Raw genomic sequence first — 13,792 nt, 5'->3', positions numbered from 1 at the left:
GCCTACCAGTCCCCCACACAGCCATGGTGAGGCACCTGGACCTGGTCAAGTTTTTCTCTTACTCAGGTGTAGTAACCATTTATTGTGGGTGGGCTGTACTGCTGTTTCTGTTTTGTGGGTGGGCTGCTGGACTAACAAGGGCACTGACCGGCAAGAGGTCAGGTACCCTGTTAGTCTGTTTGGAAAAGGGGAGAAATGTGGCGAAACCAACCTCGCCACTGGGCCCTGGAGAAGCCTGTTTGCTAGCCTCCTACCTGCTGACTATGGCCCCTGGGTTATTTGGGGCATATTGTACTGTATATCGCTGCTACTGGCCCTTTTAACAGCATCTATGGACATATTGGGACTTTTGGGACTACTGTCCCTTTAAGACTGTGATACATATTCTAGTATATTGCCTGTAATATTATATGTGTATATGTGTATTAAGTTTAACCTGGGATATGTATGCAGCATTCATCTGATTGTTCGGTAGAATCACTCCATTTATTATATTGAGTGAAACTACCGAACAACCAGACCACCCAGGAATAAGTGTGCCTCCAATTACAGTTTGCAACAATGTTGCAAACGGGTAATTGGCAATCCGTGTAATGTATTCTTTGTCCTCTGGGTGGCCGCCATTCGGGAAACAAACACGTGGCGGCGGCCATCTTAAACTACCGAACAGCGGTGTTTTGCCGTCGAGTGTCTGGAACTAAAATCGGACACTCGACTAGGCAAACACCGCTGAGACCTCCATACTTCCAGAAATTCGTATGGAAACTACCGAATGACCCGCCGTTCGGTAGAAAGAACCCCACAAACAAGGGAATTCATTCAAACCCTCTCCAGGCTCTATAACACAGGCAATTCGTCTGTTTTCATTCCCTTGTTTGTGACCGACCGCAGGGCCAAAATGCATGGAACTGTTTTCGGATACTTTACCCATGCGGTCGGTCAAATCTTTGGAACCCCATATCTCCCGAACCATTCATCCGAATTACTTGAATTTTGGATATGTTGTCCCCCTGAATAAGGGCTATCCAGCGATGCTGGATTTAAAGGTGTACCCCCGGGTTTTGGGGTACATCCAGAACTTGGCTGAAAAAGTGTACCGGATAATTGAGTTTAATGTTATCTGAGGGGAGGGGATGTGTGGGCTGAACCATGTATGTGATTGGTTATTTTATGCCTCCCCCTGGGTGTGGCCTGTATGTGGATTAGTGTAATAAAAGCCAGGCTGGATGAGCCAGTCCAGAGTTCCTGTTTTACCCTCAAAGTGATGTGTCGTCTCATTATTGGGGGAAGGATTTATTGTATGCTGTTCCAGTTGACTGCTAGGAGTACAAGTCTATTCGTATGGTTCCTATTCAATGGTCTACAGCATTCATACGCTTGGGAGAATTTAAAGGTTTCTCGGATTCGGTGATTATGGTGTCTGCCAGAGTGCTTGGAGTCCTCAGGAAGCACTAGGAGCATCCATTAACGGAGGTACCAAGTCGGGGTGCCAGGTGATCCGTTACACCCTATTTAGAGAGAGGATTTATATATATATTAAATATCAAGCAGCTATTTTTTACTCTATATGTTATGATTTATTGTCTTGTATGACCTAAATCACAAAAATACAATAAAAGCACAGCAATTAATTGTTCTAATGTGGATAATGGATTTGCTCTAAGTATCTATAGGGCTGGTATAATTTAAAATGTGGGAGATTCCTAAATAGAGTCTGTATGAAAAGTAGTTATTTGATGCACATTATTTCTTAAGTTATAACCCACTATTCCTTTCTGTATTCATAATAATGAACTGCCTTAAGGTGTTAAATAGGCTTGTTCAAAAGTTTTATATGAGGAGCACAAATAAGATGTGATACACTGAAGAATAATTAATGATGGTGATGGATTAACTATGATGTCCATTTTCATTAACCCCTTAAGACCGGAGGGCGTACTATTACGTCCTTTTAAAAGCGGCTCTAAACGCCGCAGGGCGTAATAGTACGCCCTCCGGTTTTTAGTAACTTACCCGGTCGCCGGCGGTCCCACGCCGGCGATTGCGGTTGGGGGGACTCCCAGGGAGCCCCCCCGCGGCACATCTTCCTCCTCCGGTCCCTCCCGGTCATGTGAGAGTGAGGTCCTTGCGAGGACCTCACAATCACATGGCCGGTATAGCTGGCTTCTGTATTGCCAGCAGGGGGACCAACTGTAATGACAGTTGGTCCCCCTGCTGGCTGAAAATCAAATAAAAATAATGTTAAAAGTGTAAAAAAAAAAATTTATACTTAGATCATATATATATATATATATATATATGATCTAAGTATATATATACACATATACATACACACACATACACCGTCTAGGTGTATTTTAATATTAATATATATATAATTATATATATATATATTAATATCAAATTACACGTAGACTGATACTGATTAAATATATATATAATTATTGTTATATATATATTTATAAATAATATAAAAAAATAAATATGTAAATACGTAAAAAAATAAAATAAAAAATAATTAAAAATAAAATATTAAAAAATATATAGATGTGTTTTATTTTGTTCTAACTGTATTGTGATATTAATATATATATATTTATATCAAAATACACGTAGAACGAAATAATATGTATATCTATATACATAAATATATACGTATATATCACTATATATATACCTATATATAAATAAAAATATTTAAAAAAAATATATATATATATACGTATATATACACATATGTATATATATACATATATTAATTCTACACATATATTTATGTAATCATTTTACATAATTAGGTATCCTAATTAATTACAATTAGCGGGACCTGCCTGACCACCCATGCCGAAAGTATAGGGAATTTAATTTGCTAGCACTATATTTAACCCTATAACTTTCCAAGACACCATAAAACCTGTACATGGGGGGTACTGTTTTACTCGGGAGACTTCGCTGAACACAAATATTAGTGTTTCAAAACAGTAAAATGTATTACAACCATGATATCGCCAGTAAAAGTGACGTTTTTTGCATTTTTCACGCACAAACAGCACTTACAGGGACGATATTATTGCTGCAATACTTTTTACTGTTTTGAAACACAAATATTTGTGTTCAGCGAAGTCTCCTGAGTACAACAGTACCCCTCATGTACAGGTTTTATGGTGTTTTCAAAAATTACAGCGTCAAATATAAGGCTTGTGTTTAATTTTTTTCACATTAAAATTCGCCAGATTGCTTACGTTGCCTTTATGACCCTATGGTAGCCCAAGAATGAAAATTACCCCTATGATGGCATACCATTTGCAATAGTAGACAACCAAAGGTATTGCAAATGGGGTATGTCCAGTCTTTTTTAGTAGCCACTTAGTCACAAACACTGGCCAAAATTGGCGTTTTTTGCATTTTTCACACACAAACAAATACGAACGCTAACTTTGGCCAGTGTTTGTGACCAAATGGCTACTAAAAAAGACTGGACATCGCTTATTTGCAATACCTTGGGTCGTCTACTATTGCAAATGGCATGCCATTATGGGTGTAAATTTATTTCCTGAGCTACTATACAGTCTCAAAGGCAACTTAACCAATCTGGCGAATTTCACTTTCAAATGTAACACGCTATATTTGACCCTGTAACTTCCCAAAACACCATAAAACCTGTACATAGGGGGTACTGTTTTACACGTGAGACTTTGCTGAATACAAATATGTGTATTTTATTGCAGTAAAAGCAAACAGTATTATGACATTGACAGTTAAAATGTCATGTAGAACGAAAAAAATCAAAAAAAATCTTATTTTCTCCCATTTTTTTCATATTAAATTATGTTTCATAGCTAAATATTTGATATTAAATGAAAGCCCTGTTTCCCCTGAATAAAATGATATATAATAAGGGGGGGTGCATTTAATATGAAAGAGGTGAATTACGGTTGGACAGACATATAGCGCAAATGCCAGGTTTTGTTTACGTTTTGTTTCGTTCACAACTTGTACATTTGGCTGCGGTGTTAAGGGGTTAAGATTGTATAAAGTTATATATAAAAACAAAAAACAAAACAAAAACAGTTTATAATAATTTATATAAGGAATATGATCACTTTATAACATTAGGTCTTAGGCTTATAACACATTGAGGCATTATGATCACTGGGTGAAATATAAGGATTAATATTATAATTTTTTGTGATAGGATTGATGAGGAGGATGATACTCTATATATAAAACGATGTGAATAATGGTTGAATATACTGTGCATGTCTAACAATCTTTTCTCTAGCAGAATGGAGGTTTCTATTTGCCCTAGTTTCATGCGATCTCTGAATGATCTGATCGCGTTTGGTTGCCATGGAGACGTCACCGGTGGAACGCATGTGGAACGCGGATGTTACCGCGACGTCACTTCCGGTTTCGGCAAAATATGATTACTCCCGGCATTTGCCGAAAAGGGCGCGAACTATAAAATTGATGAATGAAAAACAGCTGCCACGGGGAGATTACTCCTCCAACCAGGAACAGGGAGGATTTATACACCCACTGGATCCACCAATGGACTTCAGGGATTAGCCCTATTTAAGGACACAGGGAGGGGGGATTTGTATAGGATATGTTTATTTGTGTATTGTACACTGATACATTATTATTGTTTTTAATTGTGGTCCCTGAGGAAGTTCTTATAGAACGAAACGCGTAGGACAACTTTTTGTTACTTATATCCTATGATGAAATGGTGACTACACTTTTCATTTGAATAAATTTTTTTATTACTGAACCCTGACCTGTGGATGTCTTTTGGTGAAACAAGGATCCAGAGGTGATGAGAAATACCAGCTATCCCCCCATTACATCAGGGGAGGCACCCTAAGAGCGCTTTTATCGTCTACATCTTGTGAGTGCAAAAGATTGCTGCGCATGAAATATTGTGTTTTATAACAATATCACACTATGTTTTGTTTTATGTTTCTTCTGTAGATTTATATAGCCATATCCCGAATCCTCTTTTTTGGTTTACACTATGTATGATATAGGTCGCTTGTTTGGGTAGCGACCTAGGGAGGCTGTCACGCATCTTTATAAGCTAAGTACTATTGCTTTTTATATTGTTATTTGTTTGTATATTGTTTGAGATATACTGGTAAGCTATCAATAATATACAGGGCTGAATTTATAACCTGCTCAGTGCAGTTTAAAAAAAAAAATGTGAATTAATGGGGCCATGGTGCCTTTCAGGGCACTTTAGTAGTTCACACATTTAAATTACTCCATATTAATGCCATTTGCAAAAGTGGACACCATGAAGACATGGTGGAGCCATTATTTCACCATTTTTTTTTTTTCAAAGTTTGTGGTACGCCTTTTTTATTTTTTTATTTTTACATATACATTGTGTATTTGCTGATTATTTTTTAAATCTCATGTGTGCAACTGTCACAAGATTGTTTTAACTGTATTCAGCAAAATCTCCTGAGCACAATACAATGGAAAGTGGTATGTTGCTGACATCTAATGGATGTTTTCAGTATGACGGATATATATCCCTATCATACCAAAAATTCAATGTTTTTACATTGGCATTGGAGCACTAAGGGAGATGCTCCAGGGTCTCCCACAAGCAGGCACCACACAGAGTTTCATTGCTGCATAATTTTATCCAAATCTCTGGGGCCACTAAAAAAGACTCCAGCTGACAAGGGGGTGACCCATTAGTGATGGTGGTGTGTCAAGCTGCTACTGTTTTTCCTCCAAATTATATGTGTGAAGATGGAAAGTATTATATGCAGATATGAGCAAAAGAACAACATCAATTGATCTTAAAATGTTGAAGCCTTAAGGTATCTGGGACAGTAGTTTGAGTCAGTAGCTTATAGAGCATGGATCTCATATTTTGGCCCTCCATATGCTAATGGCCTACACTCTCAGAATTTTTTGAATACAATAGATTGACAGAAAATTATCAGGGTTGTAGTTTAGCAACATTGGGGGTCAGACTTTCAGATGACTGTGAGAGAGGAACCAGATGACTAAGAATCTTCTGATTATTTCAAAAGTAGGCTGGGGGGCTTGAGGAGTGCCAAGTCCATCATAAATACAATAAGCATACAACCAAATGAAAAAGATATGGTGAAAGGTTTGGACACATTCATTGGTCCCTACATGCGTAGTATCAACCCATAAGTCCCTGCATATGAAGTGTGGAAAGAAGGCAGCTATGCAATGAGACTCTCTATCCTGTTTAGCAGTAGTACCTGAAAAATAAATAAATTCTGCTTTCTTTGGTCATAATCTGATTTCATCGTACCTGCAAAACGTAAGGAAACATTTGCTTCAGGAGTTATGATCACACATATAGGAAAAAAAAACACTTACAGGTTAGGATCTGAGCCGAACTTCAACAGCAATTCAACAACCTTTTCAATTCCCAGTATTGACGCTACAAACAATGGTGCTTGTCCAAGTGAATTCACTGAATCAACAAAGATGCCTAGGTGAGAAACAAACTATATTTTAATATTTTGCACTGGGTTTAAATTTTTAGGTTAAAAACAATGGTTACATTTTGAAGCAAACCTCTCTTAAAAGAAAAAAAATATATATATCATTAATACACAAAGATAAAACAATATGTATGGGCTGATGGGAGATTGAGCAGGGATAAAGCAGCCAGTTTAAACTGGTCTGGCAGTGTCCCTGGGACACTATAGGACAGGGAAAAGAGGGAGGGGGAGAGGCACAGACAAGCAATACATTCAACATACCCTGCACCAATAATGGGCACAGGGTGACCAAAATACAAAAAGAATCTGGTAACCCACATATGTCTTCCATTCCCAGTGACTACCATCACACAATATATTATTAATAACATATTTCCAGCCTCATGTCTCGTGGACAACAAATACATGCCCTATTCTTTTTTACTGGCTGTTCAATTTCTACATTTTCAAAATCACCTGCCACAGCAAAAGGTGTTGACTGGTTTATAAAATCATACAAAACCCCACGATAGCATTGTATTCTGCTAATGCATACTTCAAAGTCATTTATCTTTTTAATTACATGAAATTTTAGGTTGAGGTCAGTGTAACTGCTAATTATTATGTTATTATTTATATAGCGCCATCAGATTATGTAGCGCTGTACAATGGGTGGACTAACAGACATGTAATTGTAACCAGACAACTGGACGTACAGGAACAGAGAGGTGGAGGGCCCTACTCAATGAGCTTACATTCTAGAGGGAGTGGGGTATAGTGACACAAAAGGTAAAAGTAGGGGTACGAAGTAGGTTGTTAGAAAAGTATTCACTGAGGGCTTACTAGGTAATTTTTGACAGTTGCAGGAGAGGAGTCATAGGGGGTGGGGGATAAAAACCTGATAACAGTTTAATTGATATGCTTTCTTGAAGAAGAGAGTTTTCAATGATTTTTTTGAATGAGTGGAGACTGGGTGAAATTCTTACGGAGAAGGGGAGGGAGTTCCACAGAAGAGGTGCAGCCATGGAAACGTCTTGAAGGAGTTAGAGGTGGGAGTACGGATACAGGATATAGGTAGGTCCTTCGCAGAGCGTAGGGGCCTTGACGGGACATACTTGTGTATTAGGGAGGATAGGTAGGTTGGAGCAGCATTATGTAGGGACTTGTAAGCACCAGAATTTTAAATTGAGCCCTATATTTAACTGGAAGCCAATGCAGGGACTGAGAGAGCGGGGAGGCATGGGAGGTGCGAGCGGACAGGAAAATGAGCCTTGATGCAGCATTCATTATAGATTGCAACGGTGCAATCTGGGAACATGTAAGACCACTGAGAAGAGTATTGCAATAGTCCAGGCGAGAGAGAACAAGAGCATGGACCAGCACCTTAGCCGCATCCGGGGTTAAATAGGGGCGGATGCACGCTATGTTTTGAGATGGAAGCGACAGGATTTGGCGATTGATTGGACATGAGGGGTGAAGGAGAGGTTGGAGTCAAAAAGAACACCAAGGCAGCGAGCCAGCGAGGTAGAGGTGATGGTAGCACCATTGACTTAGAGGGAGGGAGACACGAGAGTAGTAACACTTGAGGGAGGAAAGACCACAAGTTCTGTTTTGGACAGGTTGAGTTTAAGGAAGTGAGCAGCCATCCATTTGGATATCGAAGAGAGGCAGTCAGAGACACGACTCAAGATGGGCGGAGAGTTTAGGAGAGGACAGGTAGATTTGCGTGTCATCCGCATAGAAATGATAACGGAAGCCAAAGGAACTGATAAGTTTACCAAGGGAGGCAGTGTAGATAGAGAACAGTTGGGGGCCAAGGACAGAACTTTGGGGGACGCCGACAGAGAGTGGTTGGGGGGAAGAGGCAGAGTCAGAGAAAAAAAACACTGAAAGAGCACTGGGAGAGGTAGGAAGAGCCCCAGGAGAGAGCAGTATCCCGTAGACCAAAATTACAGAGAATGCGAAGATTCAAAGCAATTCAAAGAATGGGGCATTACTATAAAACTTGAAGAGTTGCATTAAGTGATATGCAAATAATTCAATCTTGCAACATACTGTGTATGGCTTTTAAAGTAGAACTGTTAAAGTAACTCACAGTTACCTATTGATTGTAGGTAAAACAGCAGTAATGGCCAAACTTTAGCAACATCAGTGCTAACATGATATGCAATACACTAATGACTCCTTTCCAGAAGCTTGTGTAAAGGCCCTGGCCTCACTAAGCCGCGCACGAGGGAGCAGATCAGGGACATCACAGCTTCCTTGCTGCCCAGCAACAATACGCGCAGCTAGCAACTCCACAATCCCCTAGCTTTTTGCCTGCCTCCGCAATACCCCAGCTTGCTGCCCGCTTCCACAATTCCCCAGCCGACCGGCAGCCCGTCTTGGAGGTAACAGGCTCACATATCCCAGGTGCCAAGGCAAAATTCCTAGGCACCATGGCGACCTGGGATTTGTCGAACCCTGGTTAAAGTTCAGCAGGATACAGCAAACCTCCGATCCAGCGCAGAGTTCCAAGATGTTTTCAGGTTGGTGCCGGTCAGAAATGAGGGGTCCACCAGCTCTATGTAAAGTGGCTCCCTCTACCTCCTGGTGAGTTTGGATAGTCCTCCACCTCCTCTACCTTTCCTCCAACTACCGCTATGCTGGGTGACCAGATTCAGGAGTGGTACGCGATGACAGTTGTACCGGGTAGAAGCCAGAACTATGTCCATGTAAGAGTTCTAGAAGGCCTGTGCGTATGAATGTGGTCCATTTTGACATGGATATGTAGAGTGTAGAAAGGGGCGCTCTGCTCTCTGAAGTATACATAAGCATAGAGAAGAGGAGGTAAAGAGTGATGTAGCTCTTTTTAGGGGGAAACCTGCAGAGTCCTGCATCAGTTGTTAGGTGGTCGGAGCAGGCTCCGCGACAATGCTGAAAGGCCAAAACTCATGGCAGAGGGTCTGCCTAACCTTCAACACCAACGTACCGTTATTCAGTTGCGCTGCTTGGGATATGATGCGCGTCATGACCCCACCCCCTTTAGATTAAGGTGAGGTTCTGCAGCACAGTCATGCTACATAGTAAGGCAAGGGGGACAGAAAGATTAGAGCAGTATGCCAGATGGGAAGTTGTTTGAACTCTCCAGACAGATCAGGGGGTCCCTAAAGAATATTGGCCCTTGGTTATGGTGTGATTCTGTCCCTCAGATATGGATGTGCTGCAGTTTTACACTCCTCACCCAACTAAAAATTTTAATAGCATACAAATATCAACATCAATATAATTTTAGTAATCTGAAAAATGTAAATAGCACTAATAGTTATAATGATAACCATTAGCATTTAATACAAGAGAGAGAGAGAGTGACATGAAAATAAAATACAAACTTTAAATATCATAAATATTTACTAAGTTGTGGGCTTCAAATAATGAAACATTAAGTATTCAATACACAAATCATGTTCTTACCTCTTTTAAGCATTTTTTTAATTTTCAGATAATTTCCATGTCTCACATACTCATGGAACTCCTTTTCATCAGAGTCGTGTTTAATAGAACCAAGTTGTACAGGACATGGCTGCATTAGATTGAAGGAGCGAGACATTGTCTACATCTAAATGAGTAAATGAAAGAATATAAATTATCAGGTAGAGAATGAGCGTGACATAGAGTCACAGTTTAGGTACCCACTTAAAGGAACACTGTAAGCATGATATCCAAACAGAGATTGAAGTGTTTAAGGTGCCTGGAGTATTTGTGCGCCAGATCCCGCATCAATGCAAAAAAATTTACTTATCTATTAACAGATATGCATTGTGCTCGACAGCCTGGGCTTAAATGATGAGATGGCAGAGGCAGACCTATGCTTCTGTGTCCTCTCATGTCCACCTTTCATATCTCCTGGTGTTGGTAGGTTCACAATTAAAAAGGGAGACAGGGCTGGTGCTATGAACTTTTACCATAAACACTGTCTCATAGGGGCTATTCTGTATCACAATTGGCCAGTAAGGTAATTTTGACCTACACGTGTACGTTTCTCTATCTTTGTCTGTGTGTGTGTCTGTATGTGGGTATCTGTATGTCTGTCCGTGTGTGGTGTGTATCTGTATGTCTGTCAGTGTGTGTGTATATCTGTCTGTGTGTCTGTGTATCTGTATGTTTGTCCATGTGTATCTGTATGTCTGTCAATGTATGTGTCTGTGAATCTGTATGTTTGTGTATCTGTACGTCTGTCAATATGTATGTTTGTATATCTGTATGTCTGTCAGTGTGTGTATCTGTATGTCTGTCAGTGTGTGTATCTGTATTTTTATAAGCAATTTTATACCTTTACTTGGAAAATGAGGAGCTAAAAGTCTTTCGGGGGCCCAAAAGGTTTAGCCTATTTTCATTTTAGCCTCTATCTACTGCCAAGTTGTGCAACTTTGGAAAAGACTGATGGAGACTGGAAAATGGGGGAAGAAGACAGAAAAAAAAAGAAAAGACTGAAAAAAAAGAGATGGAAGATAGATATTAAATAAACATGGCAGAGGGGATAGCAAACTGTTTTGTTTTTGGCCTAGGATGTTATAAATTCTTGCACCAGCCCTGAGTGGAGAACACTAATATGATCCACGTAACACAAGTGACCCACAGAGGAAACTGCCCACCCACTCTTGCCACATATCCTGTGTGGATGTAATCCCTTATTTACTAATGGTACTTACATAATAGCCCTCCCTATCCCCTCACTAATATAATAGGGATAGTAGTTGATAATCACTTTACCGCACTGAAGACCCTGGTCTTCAAGAGTCCCCATTATCCCACCTTCAATGGGATGTTGTTTGTTTTATTGAATGTATATGAAAGGCAACGCTGAATTCAAAAAGGGTATTGTGTGATGTGGCAACAAGTTAAACAAGTCTAGTGAAACTATCAGAGATCCATTTATAAAACCAAATACAAAAACATTTAAAATATGTATCTCTCTGTTAAATAAGTCTGGAAGAATATAGGGGTGATTGAATGAAACAAAAATCAACGAGGCCTCTAAATGGAGTCAATATGTATTAATAAGGCAGCAATGTGTATGACTCTCTCATTGTACACAGTATAAGAAGACAATGGAGATGTCCTCCATATTACACATAGTATCCATCCCAGGGTGATTTTTATTGGTTTTACCAGTATTCTCAACCTCTTCCCCATTAACTAGCATTGAATAAACACTTACAAACACGAGGGAATTAAATATGGATATAATCTCACGGTTTGTTGAGCATTACATGTCACAGGTCAGCTCTCCTATAACCGCAGTGAGATGAAGAAAAAAAAAAAAATACACCTAGAAATGTTTATTCACATTACATGGAGCTCTAGGACTCATACTTCGTTTACTCAGTGTCTGATGCAGCAACCTACACACAGAGAGACTGATACACAGATAGACAGACTTACACACAGACAGACCTACACACAGACAGACTGAGACACACAGACCTGCACACAGACAGACTGAGACACAAAGACAGACAGACCTCCTGGATTATTTTCTATATTAAAATTCTACATTTGGTCCTCTTTGGTACTGGGACTTGTCCAGCATAGCACCCAGGATTCCAGGACGAAGGGATGAGTGTGCTTCCATCACCTATATGGCTATCTGAGACACACAGACAGACAGACCTTCAGACACACTGACAGACCTACACACAAACAGACCGAGACAGACAGACAGACGTACACACAGGTCCCCGGGATCTTCTCACTCCTTCCCCTGCTGCCCTCACGGATCCCGCCAAATCAGTCACGTGACTCCTCCCCTCCACGGGCTGTGCATGACGTTACCAGGCGCCCAACCCCTGCCCAGGAGGCTGTGTGTCTGCAGTCTGGGCTTATGTTCACAGCGACACCCTGTGGTGGTTATTGGTTGTTGTTTCCCCCCTTATTGTACGCACTGTCATGTAGTTGGGTTGTGTGTTCATTTATTATTGGTTATCATCAGTAATGGCAAACCAGAGGAATACATTATTAGCTCTATGCACAACCTAGGAGCACCGCTTTATCTCTAATCTGGGAGAGCGTAGTGTACCGAGTGCGCTCGCTTTCCTGCCTTCCCCTTCACAGGCGGCGACACAATGAAGCGTGTTTGTGTCTCTTGGTTTAGCACTCTATGTGAGTCCAGGGCGTGTGTGTGTGTGTAGCGGGCAGCCGAGCGATCCTCGTGCTGGTTACAGTGTAAATGAATGGGCACTGCACCCTGTGCTGAGCGTGGAGCAGCATGCAGAGGGATGTGGGCAGCTTCCCACTGGCCCCGGCCCTGAGAAGCAAACTGATCGCCGCCGGCTTCCGTACTGTAGAGGACCTAGATATTAAAGCGAGCGAGCTGAGCAGAGGTAACAGAGCCCCTGGTTGGCTGTATGGGACACTGTGTCAGTGTGATCTGCTGGGGATTTATAGTGAATCTCAATAACCTGGCCTGAACACAGAGCTGACTAGGAGAAGTTTGACACGTTGGCTATTGTGAACAAACATTTGAAAGCTTTATCATTTACACTTGAGTGTGTGGAGTAGTGGGAGAAACTACTTAATAAGTTAGGCAGTCCCTGCTTCATACCAAATATTACATACTGTACTACTGGGCAAAATGTGCCCTGGAAAAAAAAAATGTAATCACAAAGTTTAATGCAACAAGTAAAGCTTTATACAGTGTAATCTGTTTATTCTTACACACCTGCCTCGTCTACAGCCAAACTAAACTGATGTGACCATTGGTTTTTTTTTTCTTTTCAATTTGTAATTTTATTGAATTTTGCATAACAAATGGGATACAGAAAGGAAGAAGGGTAGGGGGTAAAAGGTAAAAAAAAACACATGTCCAATCACAGTATCAGCTTATTCCAGAACCGGCATGTTCTGATTTTACATTTAGTGACATTCCATTCATATACAATACCCAATAGCATAGTTTTACAGGTGTATGTGATATGAGTGAAATCTTGAGCGGTACCATCCAGGCCTACTGTGCCCCTACGGTCTAATTGCAGGTGTGACTCCTGTCTGAAAAGCGTATCTGCATGATTGACTGCAAGCTGTTCATCTACCCGAGGTTGGTCGATTCGACCCTAGGTTCGAAGGCGGTCTTTCTTTGGCCAGTGTTGCTGCTATATATATATGTGTACCAGCGCTGCCTTCTGTTATCGTGAGGTCTTCTAGGCTGTCCTCCCATTATACCTGGCTGTCTAATACCTGTGTGGGTTGTGAGTCTCAGGCTATGGCGCTGACGGTGCATCGAAATTTTTCAATTTTTGCCAATTATTGTGTGTGGCATTCCTATGTTTAGGCGTTGC

General features: G+C 40.7%; 2 protein-coding genes across 2 annotated transcripts in view; one reads left to right on the top strand and one right to left on the bottom strand.

Moving 5' to 3' along the window:
• Nucleotides 1-9,991, bottom strand: part of TEX14 (testis expressed 14, intercellular bridge forming factor) — a 318,249-nt gene extending 308,258 nt beyond the window's left edge. Inside the window, exons 1-2 of the mRNA XM_063425432.1 lie at nucleotides 9,930-9,991; nucleotides 6,370-6,484 (exon numbers count right to left, since the gene is read on the bottom strand). Of these exons, the coding sequence (XP_063281502.1) occupies nucleotides 6,370-6,484; nucleotides 9,930-9,942 (128 nt within the window). The 5' untranslated portion in view covers nucleotides 9,943-9,991. The remainder of the gene's footprint in view (nucleotides 1-6,369; nucleotides 6,485-9,929) is intronic.
• Nucleotides 9,992-12,481: 2,490 nt separating this feature from the next.
• RAD51C (RAD51 paralog C) overlaps nucleotides 12,482-13,792 on the top strand; it is a 128,864-nt gene continuing 127,553 nt past the window's right edge. Inside the window, exon 1 of the mRNA XM_063456952.1 lies at nucleotides 12,482-12,838. Coding sequence (XP_063313022.1) covers nucleotides 12,724-12,838 — 115 coding nt within the window. The 5' untranslated portion in view covers nucleotides 12,482-12,723. The remainder of the gene's footprint in view (nucleotides 12,839-13,792) is intronic.

Source organism: Pelobates fuscus, chromosome 1 (genome assembly GCF_036172605.1).
Source record: "Pelobates fuscus isolate aPelFus1 chromosome 1, aPelFus1.pri, whole genome shotgun sequence".
Lineage (NCBI taxonomy): Eukaryota > Metazoa > Chordata > Amphibia > Anura > Pelobatidae > Pelobates > Pelobates fuscus.
This window is presented reverse-complemented; position numbering and strand designations above follow the sequence as displayed.